Consider the following 22,705-nt stretch of genomic DNA (forward strand, 5'->3'; position numbering starts at 1 on the left):
AAAATAAAGTCCTATCTTCATGGAGTTTACAATCCAAACTAACTTCAGAAAGTGCTGTCCATAAATGTTTGCTCCCTGTAGTATATTCTTCACTGTTCAATCTGGTTTTATTGCAGACATCCCTGTTCTTCCATCTTTTTTTAATGCAGATGTCACTTTCTTGTTACGTTAATTCTTTTCATCCCTTTCCTTCCTGATTTCTTGTGCTAAAGTAAATGTTCTGTATGCATGCCTAAATATTTTCAGAGGTGCTACATGTTGTAGTAATTTGAGGCTAAATCCTGCTCACCTTAATCATGTAAAGCTGGACAAGGCAAACAAGATTTGATGTTTTGTTCCCTTAGCTGAAAAGTTTAGGCATGTATTTGAAAACACATAGGAGACTGACCCACATTTCTTTACCAGAAAGGTCCTTAAAGCGACCCTGTGAAGGAGCTGAGGACCCATGTTTAGATTTTATTAAAAGGGACATTTTTGTTAAAATTTTAATATTAAAAGTTGTAAAATGTTTTTAAAATACTTCCCATCTTGAGATAGAACTGTAACTATTCAGTGAAGCAGAAGGTTAAAACAAATAGTCTAATTCCATTATTTTTTTCCCTTTGCAGCCAGAGTTGGAAAGACATCACTCATTATGTCTCTTGTCAGTGAAGAATTTCCAGAAGAGGTAGGACATCCCTATTTGTCCTCTAAATTGTGTTTCTCTGCTAGAAAAGCTACTTACCATTCACAAAAATGTGCATGTAAGTTAAAGTTAGTGAATTTGTAATTTTAAATCTATCAGTGGATTTTTTAATGTGGAGCTTTTCTTATTAAAGTATTTAAAAGGGTGATAAAAGGTTTTGGCTTCTCCTGGAAGAATGACTTAAATTGATTAGAAACACTTCTGTATGGAGAACAGGAGTCATATTTAAGTTACTTATTTTTGCTCATTCTTTTCGTATGCTTAATTGAACTCACACTTGTTCTTATTGATCCACGTACGCCTGAAGTGTTAGTCCTTTTATGTTATTTTCTGACTATTTTTAGTCAACAGAAGGGCATAATGGAGGAAAAGATGTTGAAGAAGGAGAAGGGGGGTAATCTCTCTGCCAGAAGGCATTACTTGTAAAAATGTGAGCATCTAATTATATAAATAAAGGTGAAGAGTTCAAAACTTGTCAAGCTGTGAAGCCCTTGCTGTAGTAGTTAGTCAGTATCTGTAATTAAGAATGACTTTGCATTGTGTTATTTTTTGAAGCATGTTTTCATAACCTGTTGATCTAAATAATTGTGTCTAAACCTTTTTCAGATAAATATAGAAATGGTTGGGTTTTATTTAGTTGGTTATGGACTGGATTATACTAAAACATTTTCAGGCTATTCCTTGGAAAAAGGCAGCAGACAATAAAACTTGTAGTGTCTTATTGTTAACCCTCGCTGGATTCCTTTTCTTGGCACGGTATTAGGGGAAAGATAGTTTATCATCTATTTAAGTAAATGTTTAACGTTTGGAATGTGGGACTTGAAGCTGGCCTCATATACCATGAGTGTTCACTCTTTAAAACTGCAATGTCGTATTTCCTAATGTAAGGCAGTATATGTCTGAAGTCCAAGAGCAAGGCTGCAAATGTTTTAAAATACTATTACATTACTGATGTCACTACTGGGGCTCCTGGCCATTGTTATCCCTCTAAACGAATTACAGCACTACATGACCTTTTTGTCTTTATACAGTAGAGTCCACTTCAACAAGTACCTTTTTAAAGGAAAATTTCATCTACGCTCAGCACAGCAATCTGATTGCTGAAAACAGCAAAGATAATTTCAGACCTAATTGTATCCTATATAACTCTTCAGAAGGACTTGCTGGAATCATGCATCTTTGTTATGCAGATCAGGACTGTGTAGATGTGTCATTGGGGTAGTCTTATTTCATGCACCAGGTGCTGCCATAATCATTCTTGGCAGAAATGTGACTATGGTCTGCAGCTTTACACAAGGCCATTCTTTGAGCAGTCAGGCTTGTTAAAAGAACATAAAGATATAGAAGGACAGAATTGCCAAGCAAAAAATGTGGTCAGTTGGATGAATTTCCTGGAGACTTAAGATTGATGTTACACCTTGGTGTTGCACTGTTAGGAAGGCAGTATGGATTAGTGGATGGAGCGCTGTACTGGGACTCAGGAAACCTGGTTTCTATTCCCAGTTCTGCCAGTGGCCTGCTGGATGACCTTGGGCAGGTCACTTCACCTCTCTGTGCCTCAGGGTTCCCTATCTGTAAAATGGGATGATGAGACTGGCCTGCTTTGCAATCCATGGATGAAAAGCACTATATAAGACTGATATATTTATTTATTTATTTATTACCATGTTCCTGAATCTGGATGGGTACTATTTGGTAATTTGGGGAATAAATTACCTGTCATGGTTGATGTACAAAATTTTTCAAAGCATTAATTTTCATGAGTATCATTTTTGAGCTCCCTGTAAACTTTTGTAGATTTAATATTTAGCAGAACCTATAAAAGAAAAGAGCCTGCCACGTGTTGTGACCTTTGGGAGAGAGAGCTTTATCTATTGCATGTCATCACTATTAGACAAGTTTGTCATACTTAGGAGAAGAAGAGTGGTTTTCATGGGCCCAGTCTGCTTCATTCAGGTCAATGGGAGTTTTGCCACTTACTTAAATGGGAGCAGGATCAGGCCTCATAGGTCATTTGTGCAAAAGAACAGAAAAATTAAAATGAGATTTTTGGCAGCACTTTTAATCTGGCATGTCTACACAGCCAAATAAACCTGTGGCAGGGTGTTTCAACTGACTCAGGCTTGCAGAGCTTGCACTGCAGGACTAAAAATAATAGTATAGAGGTTTGGGCACAGGCTGTAGCTTGGGCTCTGAATCCCAGCAAGAGGGAGGGTCTCAGACCCCAGACTCAAGCCTTAGCCTGAACATCTACACTGTCTTTAGCCCTCCAGCGTGAGCCCTGGAATCCCAAGTCAGTTGACCTGGGCTCTGAGACTTGCTGCTACAGGTCATTTTTTGATGTGTAGTTGTACCCTTAAGATATGTCTACAATGCAGTAAAACACCCACTGCTGGCCCATGTCATCTGGCTTGGATTGCGGGGCTATACATTTGCAGTCTAGATATTCGGGCTCAAGCTCTGGGACCCTCCCTCTTGCAGGGTCCTAGAGCCTGAGCTCCAGCCCGGAGCTGAACGTATACACTAAAATTTTATAGCCCTGCAATCCGAGCCCCATGAGCCTGAGTCAGCTGACACGGGCCAGCCAAGTGGGTGTGTTATTGCACACTTACCCATAATGGCTAGTTTAGTGTAATGTCCTCGAAAATGGATGTGGAGATATCTGTACTAATAGTTGAAATAAACAAGAAACCAAAAATTTACCCATTCTACAGAATAGTATTGCTTAAATGATATATTTAAGCTTAAGGTGTAATTTTTGTTAAATATGGTAAATTGATTTACAATTCAGACAGCAGTTTATTTGTAGGGTGCCTTGTAATAATGTTGCTTCTAATATTTTGGGTCTGAAATTTACCTGAGCCTTCATTTCAGGTCTTTTCATAACAATGATACTCTGGCACAGCAATGCTTAGACTCGAAATTCCTCGCACAGCAAATACAGTATAACAAAGTGGCAGAGGCTTTAAGAACATAAAGAAAACAAAAACTTTTGCTGAAAAATCTAACAAAATTAATAATCACTTCTATTTAAAGCTTCCTAATCCGTGGAGAAATTTATCTATGCTCTTTTTATAAACCATTGTTAGATGTTCATTTACCTGCTTTATTGACTGTTTTTATAGAGGCTTTTCTTTCTTACTGTTTGTTTACAAATCAAGGTTCCTCCACGTGCAGAAGAAATCACCATCCCAGCTGATGTCACCCCTGAAAGAGTGCCAACGCACATAGTGGATTATTCAGGTAGTGGTTCTATAGTACACATGGCTATATGACTTATTCTGTTCCAGGATTGCTTTCCTGCTTCAGTAGCCTCATCAAAACTTCCAGTTTCTGCCAGGAGCTGGAAATGAAATTAATGTTATTTTAATGTAGGTTTTTTGAGGTGTTGAGGTAGTTTGACAGGGACCGATCCTGCAAACTCCACTGAGCCTAGTGCTTAGTGTTGTGGGTAGTCCCTCTGAAGTCAACAGTAGCAATGTTCTAATAAGGTCAGTGGGTGGTTTGATCATGGTAGTAAGTGTTTGCAGGGTCAGGCATAAGGCAACTAAATTCAGGGAGATCCAAAACTGCTCTCATCCCATTTAGTGAAGAAGTCACTAAAAATGTAGGCAACTTTTACATATTCTATGTACTGTGCTATCTTGGCACAACAGTTTAAACTTCTGTGAATTTCTTTACTCTTATTTTCATTTTTTTTTAAATGTTCCCATCTCGTCTGATGCTTGTTAAATAAATATTAGTAGGCTGAATACTGAAATCGAATAGAAGGCATAAATAAATCCTACCATTGCCCAGCAGGCAGAAACTCAAGTCAACAGTTAAGTTTTAAGCCATGCCTTAAAAGTCAACAAACTCAGACTCTGTCAGGCAATATAGAAAGCGATTTCAAAGTCAAGAACCTCTGAGGAAAGCTCCCTTCAGACATTCAATGGCGGGGATCCAGGGTGAGGCTGAATCAACAGATTTTCAACTGTTATGACTGCTCAGGGGTAAAGTTGACTTTTTTTTGTCAGTTTGTGTGTCAGTGTTAATTTTAATGTTCTGTGTCCACTAATATTAGTACGTACTCTGAATTTTAAACCATACAAACCTAGGTAAGTCAAATATCGGAGTCTTTTTCCTTTTAGTCTCAATTATTTGGGAATGCTTGAGGCAATTCTACAGTTGACATGAGCCAATTCCTATGATAAATGTGATTTTAAATTATTACATTAACTAAAGATCTTACCACCACCCTGTTTCAGGTTTGTCTTGTCATGTGAACAGTAGTGGCAGTGCAGCTAGTCTTTCCTCTATTTGAAGACAGAGCCGTACTTTTCTCTCAGTAGCAAACACTTCCCCAAACTCTGCCCACAACACTTTTGAAGTTTGCTTCTTTGTGACATGCTTTACAAATGATTTTATATTTCCGTCCCCTTTTGATGCTATCCGCAATTATTTCCCAGTTTAGTACAAAGTATTTTATGATAAGCTCCCCGTGGGTTTAGGATTAACTATCGCGCAGCCAAGGGTTTTCCATGTTCGTATATAAAATCTCTCAGACAGATATAGCAAAAGCTCTGATTTGCTAGGAATGCAGTGGAGCTAGTAAAATTATAGCCTCCAAGCTGGAACTGGCATTTGCACACAAATTTCCAGGATGAACTTTAAAGCTGAATAATTGCACTGGCAAGACAGGCTCCCTCTGGAAAGCATCAAGGATTGGGTCCGCTACATTTTCTGCCATCCCCTTCTTGGGGTGCTAAACTGATGCTGTTGTTCTGTAATGTAAATTCCAGCATAAAATGTGACATTGTAGAACAGGGGTGGCCAACCTGAGCCTGAGAAGGAGCCAGAATTTACCAATGTACATTGCCAAAGAGCCACCGTAATACATCAGCAGCTCCCCAGCAGCTCCCCTACCCCAGTTTCCAGTGCCACCCACTGGTAGCTCAGCCGATCAGCGCCTCCCCCTCCCGCTCCTCCCAATCAGCTGTTTTGTGGTGTACAGGATGCTTGGAGGGGGTAGGGGGAGGAGCAAGGGCATAGCAGGCTCAGGGGAGGGGGCGGGAAGGGGTGGAGTGGGGGCAGGCCCTGTGGCAGAGCCAGGGTTGAGCAGTGAGCACCCCCCGGCACATTGGAAAGTTGGTGCCTGTAGCTCCAGCCCCAGAGTTGGTGCCTATACAAGGAGCCGCATATTAACTTCTGAAGAGCCGCCTGTGGCTCCTGGCCGCCCCGTTGTAGAACAACAGCATCACTTTAGCACCCCAAGAAAATGGCAGAAAATGTAGCGGACCCAATCCTTGATGCTTTCCAGAGGGAGCCTGTCTTGCCAGTGCAATTATTCAGCTTTAAAGTTCATCCTGGAAATTTGTGTGCAAATGCCAGTTCCAGCCTGATGGCAAGGGCATCAATTTCACTGCCTTTGCATTAGAAGCATATTTTTGTTCCACACACTTTGCTAAAAATCAAAAGGGCCATTGCCAGGATGACTGTACCTGGAATGAGTACTGTAAAATGTTCTCTAGTTTAGTTCATGATGATATAGAATCTCAATGGCATTTTTTTCCTGTTACATGCAGAAGCAGAGCAAAGTGATGAGCAGCTTCACCATGAAATATCACAGGTAAGTGACAGTTTGGGATTAGCTAGAATCTAATTAGGCAGCTTCTGCTCCTTGATTTTCCTCTGCTGTTTAACAAACTTTTAAAAAAGTCTTTCACTCTAGAGAGCTTCTGGCTTGAATTATTGGAAGAGAGCCCTCCCATTCTTTTCTCTCAACACTTCCCCCACCTTCCTGTTAGAGCCTTTTGTCACAGCAAACCTTCCTCTGGTTGAGGAAGATTGGGTGCTGTTTGTTTTCTAGGAAGTGCATCAGAGCAGTTATCACTATTAGTGAGAAGTGATTGCTTTGTAATTCAAATCATTACTCCTTTGAGGGTTGAGCCTCTGCCTCTGCAGTGTTCCTGTATGGTGGAGAGAGGGGCAAACTTGTGACCTGTCAATGGTAGAATGTGATATTGGCGAGTCCAGGTTGATCACAGTGAAGTATAGGTGGGATGGCAAAGCCCAAATCAAACTTAAATCCTCTTAACCTCTGAAAACTAGACAAACAGCTGTACCCACATAGCACCACCTCTCCTGGTTCCCATTTGTAATATTAGTCAGGGCCAGCGTTACACACACACAGTTCCAGGGGATGCTGTGCTTTCTGCATAACCATTGCAAATGGTCAGCTTTGCCTGTTCCACTTACTAGCATGCCCAGAGAAGAGGCAGCTCTCAGCACAATATTCCTCCCCCTTTGGCAATTTGGGCTCATGTTCCTGCTTGGTTGGAAAGGGAGAAATCAGCTTTCTTTTAGGCAGTCAACCGAGCGACTGACAGCGTTTGCAGCAAAATGATCCCAGTGCCTGAAAAATCCTGTTAACTTTTTTCCTGTCAACCTGTTGCATTACCCTTACAAGTGAACTGCTGCAGTGGGGTGTTTGTGGAGCTAGTAAGAATCCTTCATTTCCTGCCCTCAGTGCTTTCTGAGCATCTTAAATGCACCTTTGTATATTCTATATAGAGGCAGTTTTTTCATGTCCTATCCTTGGTGGGTAGCCAAACTCGAGAACGGCAGCTCTGGGACCAAGGAAAAATAGATAATCTGTGACAGCTCAAATGTAGATAGCTTAGAAGTCTATGCCACCATTGCACTGGAATGTACCTCTGCAAAAAAACTGATTTGGGCATTTCTTAATATCTTTCATTTCCCTGCTCTCTTCAGACCATCAGTCCGGCTTCAAATTGTATGAGCAAGCTAGGGGCACAAACACTGGCCAACAATGAAGCATTTTTTACTCTTTTGTTGTGATGTTGCTAGGTATGCTTTTTAACTGTTTGCTGTTCTAGGGAATCCACACATTCAGGATTCAATGGTTTCTCTTTTTCATTTTAGGCTAATGTAATTTGCATAGTATATGCTGTTAACAACAAGAATTCTATTGACAAGGTATGATGAAAACACCTTTTATAGTATCTAGCCGCTGTTTAAGATGTATCTCCTGTGACAGGAGGATAGGCACAGTGAAAACTTTGTTCTTAAATATTTAAAGTGCATAAAATCTCACTGGAAAATATTACATGGTGTAGAGGGGTGAAAACATTATCTACCAATAGTATTCTTTTTCTGGTGTTCCCCATCAATCGTCTCTTTTCCTTGTTTAACACTGACACCTCAGGGTTTTCTGTTGGGTGTGCCATTCTCACAAACAAGGAGTACTGGATAAAATTCTCTTCTGAGCTTGTTAATGCCATGCAATAATCAGCTGGGATTGTTGCTATCAGTCAGTTTATGCTTTTCCTTTTTAATTCCTACTCCCTCGTGGCCAAAAGTGGTGCTCCTTCCAACTCACAATAAGCCCAGAAAGCAAGAGACCTGGACCAGCCATTCTCAAGTTTATTGGATGCAATTCAGTCATATTAGCCTAAGTGTACATTTTCTTGATAAGCGTTAATTTGTTGCTTTAGGTAACAAGCAGATGGATTCCTCTCATCAGTGAAAGAACAGACAAAGATAGCAGGTATGTACTGAGAGGGAGGAAAAAACATGAAATAGACCTAAATATGAAGGTGATGGGGTGGCTAAATAACATCGAGGGTCTTGTTCAGCCAAAAAAAGACAGATGTGAAGTTAGTCTGAAGTAGCCTCATTGCCTACATTTTTTACAGATATTTTCAACTAGCAAGTGACTTTTTAACCCATCAAATATGCTATTTTTAAAATGTCATTGATAACTTGCACCATATATGTGAATGTCTTCCTACTTTTTCTGCTGTAATGGCCTGCACGAGTTTTCTTCTGATGCCAGTTAGGCTAAGAGACAGTCCATGGCTTGATCGCAATGCTGCCTCCATGGCTAGGCTTCTTCAGGCACCAGATATTTTAAGTTTTGTACAGAGCTATGAAATATTGTTGGAAGCTGAGAAATTAAAGGAGAGCTTTGAAGGAAGTTCCCGTGACAAGCTAAGCATAGGAGAGACAGCTTTTATTCTGAACTTCCTGCCTTTGGTTGGCTTAAGCCAGACCCTCATTTTTGTGTGTGAATTTCTAGTTTAGCTATTTTAAAAACAAAATCCAGAGGGAAAAAATCGTTCGTGAGAATGTTGTCCATTTATTGTCCATGTCTGCTCTTTCTGAGTAATCATGAGCTACTTGGGGATCTCTTATAGTGAAGTGTGGAAAATGATTATTTTTACCCAGTGGACCAACTTTCAAGGGTAATACAAGGGTAATACACTGTGCATGTGCAGTAGGAATGCCCACAAAATATCCATATGAAATTTTGTGTGTTACTGTGTATAATGGAAGCTTTATAAGTAATTAACCACACTGTTTAACTTTTCCAAAAAATCCCAAACAAGTAAAGCACTTTGTAAGTTAAATCCTTGTCACATTAATTTATTTGACACACTTATGAAATAAATCTAAAACTGCTAATTCATTTTTGTTCCTGCCCTTTATCATTGATGTCTAGTTATTCATAGAAACAACATAAATGCAGATTGTTTACTTCCTTTGAAGTAGAGTAAGTTGCGAAATAAAATAGATATTTTCAGCTCCCTCTCCTTGTAAATCTCCTCTGATAAATCTTATGTTTTCAGGCTTCCTCTTATATTGGTTGGAAACAAATCTGATCTAGTGGAATATAGCAGTATGGAGACCATCCTTCCCATTATGAACCAATACACAGCGATAGAAACTTGCGTAGAGGTATGCTCCTAAATTTTGGAATTCATTCTGAATGAATAACAAGTACCACATTGCTGCCAAGTTTATACTTGAACTTTTTCGATTGTAGTAGTGATAGAGCCACTCAGAGTTACTACGTTGTTGTTGTTGTTTGTATCGCAGTAGTGCTACGAGGTTGCAACTGAGCTGGAGCTAGTCCCCATTGAGCTAGTCATTGCAAACACATAGGTCTCAATTTTTTTTTCTAAGGACCATATTTCCCTTTTTTTCAAAGGACCACTATTAAGGACCATATTTCCAAGAGTTCAGCTTCCATTTAGACACCCAAAGAGGTGGTGAAATATTCAAAAGAGTTAACTAACTAATTTAAAGTCTTTTTTTTCCAGTGTTCAGCCAAAAACCTGAAGAATATATCTGAGCTGTTCTATTATGCACAGAAAGCTGTTTTACATCCTACAGGGCCTCTCTACTGTCCAGAGGAAAAAGAGGTACTTTGTTTCTTTTTAAACCAATATGTGTGTAGTAGTAATAAACTTAGTTTTGCCAAACCCTTTTCAGAAGACAATTACGTTAAAATAGTAAAATATTTTTGCCGCCTTGCTTTTTACGCTACTTCCACCCCAGTAGATTTATTTCTTATTTGATTATTTCTGTCTAAGTGTCAGTCATCATGTGCCAGTCCGTCATGCCTATAGTCTGTGACATTAATCAGAGTTGTGACTTTTACTAAATCCTGGGAGGGGAGAATGTTGCAAGATGTTCATTTTTACTTCCCAATTAATTACATGTACAAACAATTGCAAATTGATTTTCAGATTTGATTTGGTCATGGTTGTACATTTATGCCAAATGTAATCTGATATAACTGGTTCCAAATTCCTTCTCCATTAACACAGATGTACATTCTAAGTAACTCTATTTACTGCAGGGTAGTTACTCCAGATTTACTCCAGTGTCATGGAAAGCAAAATTATTTCAGAGCACTCTTGTGAGACTTTGACAAGAGAGCTTCAGAAAGATGAGTGCATGTTTTTTCTAGTGTTCTAGTAACAGCCATAGCTAGTTTCTTAGTACACAAGGAAACTAATTAAATGGATTACCCGGGTGCATGTGGATTTTTATAGTAGGGGTACTGAATTTATCACTTATTGTGGATTGTCACTTCATCTTGAACAGTGGGGAAAGCCACTCAGTCTCAAACATTGAGTAATAGAAAGCCACAAAATAATCGCAGCTTGACTTTGCACATCCTGATTTTGCATGGTGCTGTTGTGTAGTCACATTGTATCACCACAGTGCAATTAATGTCATCATCCCTTTTCTTTCTCCCTCACTCCTCACCATTTTGTGGCTGGTAGTCGGAGAAGAGTTTTCTCTCTTCTCTTTTTTCCCCCTCACCATCTTATTTATTGGGAGGGAATTCCCTAGCTTTCTTTTTTCTTTCTCACCCGGGAGCAAACTCAACAGCTTTTCCTCTCAAATGCTGTTGGTCCATATGCTCAGTACTTTGTCTAATAGATGAGAGAGGACAGTTAAAATTACTGTGATTGTCCCCGGGGCTCTTCCTGAAACCCTGCCTAAACCAGTTGAACATGGATCAGGTGCCTGTTCAATAACGGTTCACTGTAGCTCTAGAGCCATTGAATTGAATTTATTTTGTGTGTGGAATGTCCATTTAAGATGCCTTATTAGAGTTCTCTTCATTGATACACAGAAAATTATTGTCTAGTCTGATCACATAAATAGACTTTAATTTTCGAATTATAAGTAGAATCATAGAAACGTAGGGCTGGAAGGGACTTTAAGTGGTCATCTAGTCCATCCTGCAGTGCTGAGGTAGGATTAAGAATACCTAGACTGTCCGTGACATGTGTTTAACATGTTCTTAAACGCCTCCAGCGACAGGGATTCCACAACCTCCCTTGGAAGCCTGTTCCAGTGCTTAACCATCCTTATAACTGGAAAGCTTTTGCTAATATCCAACCTAAATCTCCATTGCTGCTGATGAGTCCGATTATTTCATAGTGTATCTTCAGTGGACACGGAGAAACACTGATCACCATCCTTTTCATAACAGCCTTTAACATATTTGAAGACTGTTATCAGGTTTCCCCCTCAGTCTTCTTTACTCAAGACTAAACATGCCCAGTTCTTTCAAACTTTCCTTGTAGGTCATATTTTCTAAACCTCTTAGTTTTGTTGCTTGCTTGTGGAGTAATGTATTATCTTAAAATATAAATATTTTAAAAGATGATCATACAGGGGCTGAGCAAGGGCATAATAGTCTAATGCAGTGGTTTTTAACCTTATTTTTATTTGCGGAACCATTTCTCAAATAGAGGTGCGGACCCCTTTGGAAATCTTAGACATGGTCTGCAGATGCTCAGGGGTCCGTGGACCCCAGGTTGAAAACCACAGTGCTATGGTAATGACAACCTTTCACGGACTCCCTAGATAGTCTGGAGACAACTCCCCCCCAGGGGTCTGCAGACCACAGGTTGAAAACTACTTGTCTAATGCACCTCAATGTATATTAGGAAAGGGTAGGAAAATTATTTTCTTCAAATTTCTGTCAACAAATTAGTTTTTAAAAACTTTTTACATCACAATAAGGCAACAAATACAGAGAAGTATTTTTGGATATTTGTATTTTTGGATTGTTCAGCCTGCAAAGATAGATTCAAGATTTTATATAATTGAATTTAAGGAAGTTTAATCTCAAAATTGACTTTTTTGTAATCTTTTTCGGAATATAAATTTACTCTTGCCGGGTTTTGCTGTTTCTTGTATTTATTAATTTTCTAGGTGCCCATTCTGAAAATCTAAACCAAATCAAACATTAAATTGCCAATACCTATTTGAATTCTATTTAGTGCTCTCTTGTGTTGTTAGTGTGATGATTTTCATGTTCAAGCCAAAAAAAAAAAAAGGTAATTTCCCTGTGAAAGTGGGTCCTAATTTCTCTCTCGATCTGTAGATGAAACCTGCCTGTATAAAAGCCCTGACTCGCATCTTCAGAATCTCTGATCAGGATAACGATGGCACTCTCAGTGATGCAGAGCTCAACTTCTTTCAGGTAGCTCCCTACTATTGTTTTTATCACCCCCTATTTTCTCCAAACTGAGTATATGGTAGCTCAGCTCTAAAATACTATCAAAACAAGTTGAGGTGACTGGTAACGTTTGGATACCTATTTTTAATCATGAAACTGCTCACTGGCTAGATTGTGCCATTTTAGGCACTGCCCTGTGCTTGGGGACTGGAGGCTGACTTGACCGAAATTTCTCCTTGAGATATAGGGGAGCCAGTACAACGGGCACTGTACCACATAGCAAATAGGTGCATTATGTACTATCCTTCCTGCTGATGTGGATTTAGGGAAGGGGCCATAGGCCTTGTTCCTCTTGGGAAACTGTTACCATCTTCAGTGTCTCCACTGGGATTGTGTAATTTAGTCCTGTGTGTGGGGTGGCGGAAGTCTCTTTGCACACTCCCACTGGGTAGCACAAAATCTTGCCCTATATAAATCATCTTTGTATTGTTGATGCCCATAACAGATACTGGGCCTCATTCTTCTTGAATGCTGGTGTAAAATCGTGAGTTATTCCTCTGAAGTCAATGGAATGACGCTGGCGTAAAATGAGTGAGATGAAAATCAGGTGTAACATTTCAGATACCGAACTACATTTAACCTTAAGTATTAGAGCTAGGAAATGGAATGCAGAGTTAAAGCTTCTCCTCAAACCTGAATTCACATTATTGTGGCTAGCTATTGCTAAGATTGTAATTCAATTGAATATCCTGCGTTTGTCAGTTTAAATTTGCAACATTTTTCTCGAAAAACTAAAAAGGGTTTTTCTACATCCCTACCCCTACTGATTTGTGCAGGTTTAAATACAATCCTGAGGTTCCCCAGTATTGCATTTCAGTTTCTTTAAACACCTGTTCCTCTCTGGGTGGCTGTGATTCTTTAACAGTCTTGGAAACTGAAGCAAATAATAGATACTGTTTCAGAGTAGCAGCCGTGTTAGTCTGTATCCGCAAAAAGAACAGGAGTACTTGTGGCACCTTAGAGACTAACAAATTTATTAGAGCATAAGCTTTCGTGGGCTACAAAGATGCATCCGAAGAAGTGGGTTGTAGCCCACGAAAGCTTATGCTCTAATAAATTTGTTAGTCTCTAAGGTGCCACAAGTACTCCTGTTCTTTTTAATAGATACTGTCTTATTTTGCTCTTACGTGGGAGCAGTACCAACGAGCAAGGAACTGTCCTGCTTGCTCTGCTTTCATTTAGAGTTTGCTTGAATTGCCCCTACCATTAAATTAACATAGCTTTTAGGGCTGCACTTTGAGCAGGACATGCTGTATGATTGACTTAGTATCAGTGTTTCTAATATGTGTTTTCTTTGTTTGCTAGAGAATTTGTTTTAATACTCCTCTAGCGCCTCAAGCATTGGAAGATGTAAAGAATGTGGTCAGAAAAAATCTAAGTGATGGAGTTGCTGCTAATGGATTAACATTAAAAGGTAGGTATTGTTTGAAGAGAGACATTTCAAGTTGACACAAGATAAAAGTCCCTGTGTAATCTATTGTTAAAGGAGGAAAACGGGATTGAAATATGATTTCAGTTTCTTGCTCCCTTGGCAACAAGAGCTGGTCATAACTTGGCTGTGGCATGGGATAAACTGAGGAATAATGGGGGAGAAGGAAATGGTGTTCCAATGGAGAATGCTTAAGGGACCAAAATGTCTGAATTAAGTGTGCTGATTCTAAGAAATTCCCTCTTGGGCAAATTCTATCGTTTCCATTTAGAATAGGCTATTTGGTTAGTTTTATCAGAGGGAGCACTAGCATAGATAAAAGTGTTGGTTCCCACCAGCATTTTAATGACTGCTGTGTAGATCTGTTCGGAGTAAGTGGTAAAAATTAAAGGCGATATCTTTTCTGCTACTTGTGGGAGCTGCAGCTGTGAAAGCAAAAGTGAAAAATTGTAGGGGGAAAAGCCTAATCTATACACAGCCTTAAAAAATCATGTGTGGATTGAACTGGGGGAGTAATCTCAATTTTCAGTAAGATATGGAAAGTACTTAAGCAATTATTCTTGAATTTTGGCGTAGGAAAACTAATACATGCTTCCGTGGAACTACTGTTGAAGGTTGTCATTCTTTGTATGTTTAATGGAGACTGTATAAAAACTTTTAGCATGTTACAAATTAAAACCAACCCTGTAATCAAAATGCTGGTGCTAACACTTAGGAAACAAATTTTAAGAAAATAATAATTTTGGCGATCCGATTATAGAAGTATTATAATTGTACAAATTGAAGGTACAGAAAATGTCATGTATTCATTAAGATTTTATATATTCCACACTGTGCTGTTATGTTTGTGTATTTTGTTTTATATTCACTCGATTTAAAAAAAACAACTCCTCTCAATGTAAATGTTAAATGTTTGAAAGCCTTCAAAGTCTTAAGAATTATCATTTAATTTCAGGTTTTCTTTTTCTACATACGCTTTTTATTCAGCGAGGAAGACATGAAACTACTTGGACAGTATTACGCCGCTTTGGATATGATGATGACCTAGAGCTCACACCAGAGTATTTGTTTCCTCCGTATGTTTCAGCTGTTAATTTTCACATGTTAACTCTATATAGAACTTGTATGTCATGCCTTGGGATTGCTAAATCAACTACTTACTATACAAACACAACTCCCAACTTTGTCAGCAATATTTACATTTACATAAACACATTATGGAGTATACAGTATATAATAATCTCTTGATGTATGTGTCACTTCAATTATGCGTGTGCATTAAGGGCCTAATCCAATGCCCACAGAAGTAAATGGAAGTTCTTTCCAATTACTTCCTTGGGTGTTGGATCAGACTTGGAGCAGAATACCCTTTTATATAGAGCGAGTAGAAGGATAAAGGAATTCCAATTTCGGGGTGTTAGCAGAAATGTCTAAACTTAGGTTTCATAGTGTCACCTAGTTTCATTGTGGGTTGCATATGGAGAGCAGCAGGCCAAGGGATTTGCAATACCAGATCAGACTCTGTTCATTTCACTCCAGAATGCTGTCCCTGGCAGAGGTTCATATCTCACTCTTAAGAGGAAAGCAAACTTTTGTCTCTCATAACCAATTGCACAAAAGGAGTCAGATGGCGAAAGAAGGAAATTCCTTCCCTGAACACTACAATCAGTTTATGACCAGAACATGGGACTTAATTATCCTTTGTCCAGCTATGACAGAAGAAGGACAGGAGACACTGGATGTGGTCTAATTAGGCCACTATTTTATTCCTAAATATCAGGGAGTACCCAGCAGATAAAAGTGTGCAGTGCAGGTAATTCCATAATCATTTACATGTACTTGGGGGAGGAGGAGGCTGCTGTCCACCTTCCCCCTTCACTCATCTCGGTCCCCAACCAACCTGCTGCTTGGACCTTACCCCTCTCCCCCCCCTTGAATAAGGGTTAAGGGGGACTGTAAAGGGGGGGCAGGTGCCTTGCCGTACCAGTCATAGGAGCCCCAAGTCCCCCATTTCCACTCCTTTTAAAGAATACCTCCTTTAAATCCTTTACCAATCCATTTTATCTGATCACCATATCCCTTCCCTACCGAGTAACTGCACTGGACATCCGCCCCACACTTACATAATGAGTTGTGACATGATAGCCTAACTCCCATTTCATGTTTGCCCCAACTAAGCCCCTACCCACTGTGGAGAAGAGGGGGAAAAAACCCACTTGCCTTGGCCAATGTGGTGAGGGAAAAAATTCCTTCCCAGTCCCCCAAGAAAGGAGCATCTAGTGTAATACCCACCGTGGATCATGACAAAACCCGGTATTTAGCTATGGCCATTGGTGGAAGGGTGGGTGCTACTCTACCTGGTCCAGGTAAAAGAGGGCTTTTCCTGCCCGGGCATAGGCCTAAATAGTCTCCCCTCTCTTCTGGTCATCTGGGGGGGGATGGATCAGTGTCCCTGCTGACCTGGTTTGAAGCTGCTGCAGGAAGTCACTCTCTGAGTGTCTAGTCCTTAAATGGGCCACACATCTTCTCCTATAAGCCAGCCAATAGTTCCAACTGCTTAATGTGCGGTGAGGTCATTCTCTTACCAGGCATAGTTACAAGTGGGATAGTTATAAAACTATCCAGCCCTTTTTATGACATTTAACTCCTTTAGGATGAGATTTTTCAGAGGATTTTAAGGGAATTAGGTGCCTAAGTCCCTTATTTTCTTTTGACTATCCCATCCTTATTTCTTTCATAGAATGCTGATGATATTCCTGTTATATCTGAAAGTGCCTTATATTACAGATGATTTTAGAACGCCTAGTAAACAGTGCTTGCTGTGTTTTCCGTGAAACAGAAAAGGAGCTGATTGCAAAACCACTAAATGCTATTTTCATATTTATTTCTTGGAAGAATTACATTATTTATTATGTGACTAATTTTTGGTTCTTTTTTTTAAATAGGCTTAAAATTCCTTCTGACTGCACAACAGAATTGAATCACCATGTGTATTTGTTTCTCCAAAGCACTTTTGATAAGCATGATTTGGTAAGCTTTTAGTCTGACTTAAGTGGTACTTGTATAATGTTTTAATTGCTCTCTAAATCTTAACTCTTTGACTTGATCTGTACAACGGGATGTTTAGCAACAAAATCCAACCCCTGATGTCCAGCCATCCTTTTTACCTTCTATTAGGATTGGATTGAAGTTTATGAAGCTGAACCAAATTTATTTTTCAAACTCAAAGAAAGAATTAGGAGTCAATATTCATCTTTAATGTGGCACAGGAAACTAAATCAATACTTTATATTGGGAGAGCCATCTTCCTTGTGTTTAAATTGTTCTGTGAGCAGGTAACATTAGTACCCTACTCCATATAAAGTCTATACATGATGTCAATTTATCTCCTTCTTGGGACTAGGCTTTGTTAGCTCAAGTAACAACAGAATAAAACTCAGCCTAAGCTTTCTGCTGAAGCCTGGCAATTCCTAAGGTTTCCGGTAGGGTTTCCATGTTTCTTCTCCCAGTTTTCTTGGACTAAGGATCATGCTTCCCTCTGCTCTTGGAGTTGAATAGCCAGCACTGGTTACAATGTGGCAGCAGTTCTGTGAGGGTTCTGACTCCTGACAGGTTGAGTCAACAGAACAGCTCTTCCCTATGCAGGGTCAGATTCTGCTACCCTTTTAAATGTTGTATTGATCAGTGATATTCCTAAACCAGGAAAAATGTTCTTACCATGTTATGAAATTGTATTAAAAATATTTATTTTACACACACAATCAAGAATGCTAGAAATGACAAATGCCTATGTAGGAATAAAGATTGAATAAGGCTTTAACAAAAGATCCAATGTTTTGGGGGTTTGGGCTTATTCTCCATTTTATGTATTCAGATTCTTAATTTAAAGGAATAGTTGTGACCCTTTGTTGTCTGTCTGAGGCCTGTTCTGCGCTAGAAACGTTTGTCACATAGGGGTGCAATTTTCTTTTAAACAACACTTTTATACCAGCAAAAGCCCCAGGGGAGATGCAGTTACACTAGCAAAAAAGCGCTTTTGTATATACACCTCTACCTCGATATAACGCTGTCCTCGGGAGCCAAAAATCTTACCGCGTTATAGGTGAAACCGCGTTATATCGAACTTGCTTTGATCCACCGGAGTGCGCAGCCCAGCCCCTCCGGAGCACTGCTTTACTGTGTTATATCCGAATTCGTGTTATAGCGGTGTATAACTTATTTTGTTCAGGAAAATGCATAAGTTATACCAGCAGAAGCACTCATACGCCAGTATACGCAGCTGGTATATTTACCCTTTCTAGTGTATACAAGTCCTGAGAATCCTTTTAAAAAACTGATTATCCACCTATTGTAAGTAAATCCTTAACGTAGTTTTTATGGAATGAATGCTGCACAGGCCATTCAAATCCCATACAAGAAATACTTTACTTTTGCAAGTATGTTTTGATGACAATATTATTGGTATCTGATGTATAACTATGTGCATATTTCCAGGATCGAGATTGTGCTTTGTCCCCTGATGAACTCAAAGATTTGTTCAAAGTCTTCCCTTATATACCATGGGGACCTGATGTCAACAACACTGTTTGTACAAATGAAAGGGGATGGATAACATACCAGGGGTTTCTTTCTCAGTGGACGTAAGTATGGTACATTATATGTTGCTGTTGCCCAGGAATTACATTAGGACCTTACCAGTGGCCTTACGTTAGTACTTCATGTGATGTAATAACCTATTTTATTGCACATTTATATGCGTAGTTCTAAATATACTATGCAAATCTTTTATTTTAAAAAATGAATAGTAAATCTAGTGAGGTAACTGAAAAAATCAGTCTAGAGTAAAAAAATTTTTGATGAATGTTGTCAGAGCGATCTGCTTCATTGAATACTTTTAAATAACTATGCTAATTAAGATGCCACAGTTTTACAGTGTGATTTATTTTTAAGTTATCATTCAGATCTAATCAAGTATATAGATAGCACCGGCAGTGCAGCTGCTTAAATGTTTTTAGCAAATGTGGTGCCAAAACTGTGGAGATCTACTTAACAGATGAGTTCCTGAGACTGCTGTAACCATATTCAGAGAATTGATTGTAATTCTCAGAGTTAGACACACAGCTCTTGTTTTAAAGGGAATAGGAAAGATTATTGCTATAGAGACTGCAGAACTAAATTACTTGCTCAGTAAAACATTGTCCTTTCCATTTATGAAACCATGCTTTATTTGGAGCCAGAGGTTCTCCCTGAAATGCCTTGGTGAAGTTTCAGTTTACTCCCTTAATGGGGTTTAGTCTGCATTATAAAGTTGTTGCACACCTTTGGCTCAGCTACCAGTGTTCCCAGGAGAGGCGTGCTGACTTAATGTGAATGGAAGTTGAATTTCCTTGTACTCTGGAGGAGAATGGTAATTCCTCAATAAGCTGGAGGTCATTCTCCAATAGGGCTTTCAGAGAAGTTCACATTATTTTTTTTGGCTGACTCCTTTTTGTTTGTTGTTTTGGAAACTTTCAATACATTTTCCAGAACTTTTATGTCTATCATGTTTACATAACTGACTTGTAGAGAAATTCACTTAAATATCTATCACTGATTTCATAGTGCTCTGCTAGTTCAGAAGCAGACTAATATCGCTGACTAGAGCCAGGTATAGCATGGAAAGCATGTACAAGCTTCTCCATACTGCTCAGCCAACGCAAATCAGTCCTGATCTCCAGCACCCTGACTATACCAGTCTTGGTCCTTTCACCCACCTACCCCACCTCTGCCATTGTATTCCCATCCACCTGGATCCTGTCACTTGCTTCTCCTATCCAAACATTTACCAGCCAAATTAAATTACAGGGTGTGGTTTTTATATGAGCATCCATGCTTGAAGGGGCTAATCTGAAATCACTAAATTTCTTCTTACTAGACCTACATAGGATTGAAACATAGGTCTCCAGAAATACTAACTTTCTGTGCCAACCAGCCATTGTCACAAAAATATTTAAGGGATGCATATTTTTGGATTTTGTCTGTCAATCCTGCTGTCCTTAGTTCATTTGAGAGCATTGATAGTCAAGCCCCCCAAAATCCAGTTTGTTTGATTTACATAATTGCTAAATCAAATATAACCATGTACTTGCTATGTAATTAATGCATAGTTTATCAGTGTATCACCTATGAGAGAATTTTTGATCTTTATCTAAGAAAAGCTCTTGGATGATTCCATTTCAGGTACCACTTAAGTTTCCTTTGCACGTGGCAAAGCACTTTAGAGAACTAACATGTAGGAACAGTATTGAGGACATTCACTATAAGATCCCATTTTAAAGCTTCCTGTTGAAGATCTGCTATTATGTAGAAAGGAAGCAAGCCAAAATGTTGAAGAATTGACCAAAGCAATAGAGCTTTTTGGAGCCACTGTGGGGCCTGCTGCTCAGAGAACTACAGGCTGTTCTGGAATTTGGGCAGTGTCCAATGATCACTGCTTCAGGACTCTCACCAAAATTTGGAAATCTGCCTGAAGTAGTATGATCATTAAGAGTCATTAATTGTCACCTTCTCAATAGTTGGTCGATATTTTCTCTATATATACCTCCAGTAAACATTAAAGATGTTACTGTCTTCTGTTTGCGTTCCTCTTGACAGTGAGTTGGGAATACAGAGGGGGAGCAATCACATTCATTTTGTGATGTGGAAAGCATTGTGTACATGGTCAGCATGAGTGGTTTGATCTTAGCAGGGGCTGCCCTCATAGTATCATGGGTTTATTATATTAATAAAACTAGGGCCATTTAACTTTCAAACATGTGTGTTCTCATTACTGTATGGCACCAGAACACTTTGCTTTTGCCAGATGTAATACATAGGGCACAAGTACTTTTAATAGAAATCTGGAATGGTGGATGTTGGCAATTTAGGAATGATTGTTTTGGGATTTTTCCCCCTCTCTTTTTTTCCTTAGACTAACTACATATTTAGATGTACAGCGCTGCCTGGAGTACTTGGGCTATTTAGGCTATTCAATACTGACAGAGCAAGAGTCTCAAGCATCAGCAATTACAGGTAATTATCTGAAATGTTGTTAATACAGTTTGGGAGCTTATTTTAAAAGATCAGTTTCATACGCCCAATTGCCAAGCAGTAAATTGAGTTTAAATGAAATGTCCTTTGTAGTTTTTTTTTCTCCTTTCTGCTTAGAACGCAGGCATATTTTGAAAAGGAGTAATATCCTGGAGAGCATTCTAGTTTGTTTATAAAAGTAAAAAAAAAGTATATATGTAAAAGATTATGACTTTTATAAACAACACATATGAAAAGACGATCTTGATTCCTGTGGAATTAGTTCGCATTTTGTTGACTTGAACTTGTTTTAAAAGTGTGTGCCATTGGGATATTAAAGATTTTAATTACAGATGTTTCAAATATGATTTAAGTAATTTAACTGTTCTTACTGTAGGAATTTAAAAAACTTTTTTTTTTTTAAAGTAACTAGAGATAAAAAGATAGACCTCCAGAAAAAGCAGACTCAAAGGAATGTGTTCAGATGTAATGTTATTGGGATGAAAGGCTGTGGGAAAAGTGGTGTTCTCCAGGCACTTCTTGGAAGAAATCTAATGGTAAGAAACATTTTCTTTTTAATGTGAGTTGTAATTGAATAATATTGAGAGTTAAGTTTAGGCAACAAAACTCTGTTGACAGCATGCAGCTGCCTTAGAACTTTACTTGTTAGCACTAAAGTTTGGGAGACCCATCGTGGATTGCAGAATTTTACAAATTATCAAGTAGGTGAATAGATATGACAATCGAGGATACTGCCTTGCAAAATTTGCTTTGTTCATTAGTTTTAATCTTTGATACTTCATGACTGACAAAATGTACTACAGCTACAGGTTTACTAGCATACTATGAAGTCTTCATAATATAAGACTTCACCATAGTTCTCTGATATTAAGCAGGCGCAACTGTGTAGGAACCTGAAAAATTATTTAAATACAGTTTTTATGGGGAGGAAGTTGCTGTTGATTATTGTCTAATCTTTAAATTCTGTGTGTTTTCAGAGACAGAGGCAAATACGTGCAGAGCACAAATCTTACTATGCGATGAATACAGTCTATGTATATGGGCAAGAAAAATACTTGCTGGTAAGACTTACATCATGGTTGTTTTTATATATGCATATATATATACTGGTTTTTGAATGTAGATGTGCAGTGTGATACCAATGTGATATATGCCATCATGTGCCAGCAATGCCCCTCTGCCATGTACGTTGGCCAAACCAGACAGTCTCTGCGCAAAAGAATAATAGGAAATTAAAATAAAAAAGAAATGAAAACAGAAGAGAAAGTTATGCAATTAATAATAATATCAAAGCTTTTTTCCTCCTTTTTCAGCTACATGATGTTAGTGAATCTGAATTTTTAACTGATGCCGAGACCATATGTGATGCTGTTTGCTTGGTGTATGATGTCAGTAATCCTAAATCCTTTGAATACTGTGCTAGGATTTTTAAGGTTTGTATCTTTTGTACGTATCTCATTACACTGGTTAATCAGGGGGAAAATAAATGTTCACTTTCAGTTATCAGCATTCCTGACTGACTGAATTGGGCACCAGAAGTGCATATGACTCCTGCATGATTGCTGATTATATGCAGCTGATGCATTTAAAAATGCAGTAAGAGCTCAGTGGACTTCTGTTACTAATGCCTGGCTATGGTTTAGCTGCCTGTGCAGAGCACTCTGCTTCTAGATTTGTGCTCAGCTAAGCCTTG

General features: G+C 38.8%; 1 protein-coding gene across 5 annotated transcripts in view; it reads left to right on the forward strand.

Annotated features, from left to right (window-relative positions):
- The first annotated feature begins 616 nt into the window (after positions 1-616).
- RHOT1 (ras homolog family member T1) overlaps positions 617-22,705 on the forward strand; it is a 34,184-nt gene continuing 12,095 nt past the window's right edge. For 2 of the 5 annotated variants that reach the window (XM_065415115.1, XM_065415116.1), the window contains exons 1-16: positions 617-667; positions 3,847-3,928; positions 6,250-6,293; positions 7,610-7,663; positions 8,182-8,234; positions 9,316-9,424; positions 9,790-9,891; positions 12,381-12,479; positions 13,821-13,929; positions 14,900-15,020; positions 16,890-16,974; positions 18,439-18,584; positions 20,894-20,994; positions 21,418-21,548; positions 21,990-22,073; positions 22,326-22,445. In XM_065415115.1, the coding sequence (XP_065271187.1) occupies positions 635-667; positions 3,847-3,928; positions 6,250-6,293; positions 7,610-7,663; positions 8,182-8,234; positions 9,316-9,424; positions 9,790-9,891; positions 12,381-12,479; positions 13,821-13,929; positions 14,900-15,020; positions 16,890-16,974; positions 18,439-18,584; positions 20,894-20,994; positions 21,418-21,548; positions 21,990-22,073; positions 22,326-22,445 (1,473 nt within the window). In that variant the 5' untranslated portion in view covers positions 617-634. Of the gene's footprint in view, positions 668-3,846; positions 3,932-6,249; positions 6,294-7,609; positions 7,664-8,181; positions 8,235-9,315; positions 9,425-9,789; positions 9,892-12,380; positions 12,480-13,820; positions 13,930-14,899; positions 15,021-16,889; positions 16,975-18,438; positions 18,585-20,893; positions 20,995-21,417; positions 21,549-21,989; positions 22,074-22,325; positions 22,446-22,705 lie in introns of all 5 variants that reach the window. The other 3 variants (XM_065415113.1, XM_065415114.1, XM_065415118.1) reach the window with 2 other exon arrangements.

This window comes from Emys orbicularis, chromosome 13 (assembly GCF_028017835.1).
Source record: "Emys orbicularis isolate rEmyOrb1 chromosome 13, rEmyOrb1.hap1, whole genome shotgun sequence".
Classification (NCBI taxonomy): Eukaryota; Metazoa; Chordata; order Testudines; family Emydidae; genus Emys; species Emys orbicularis.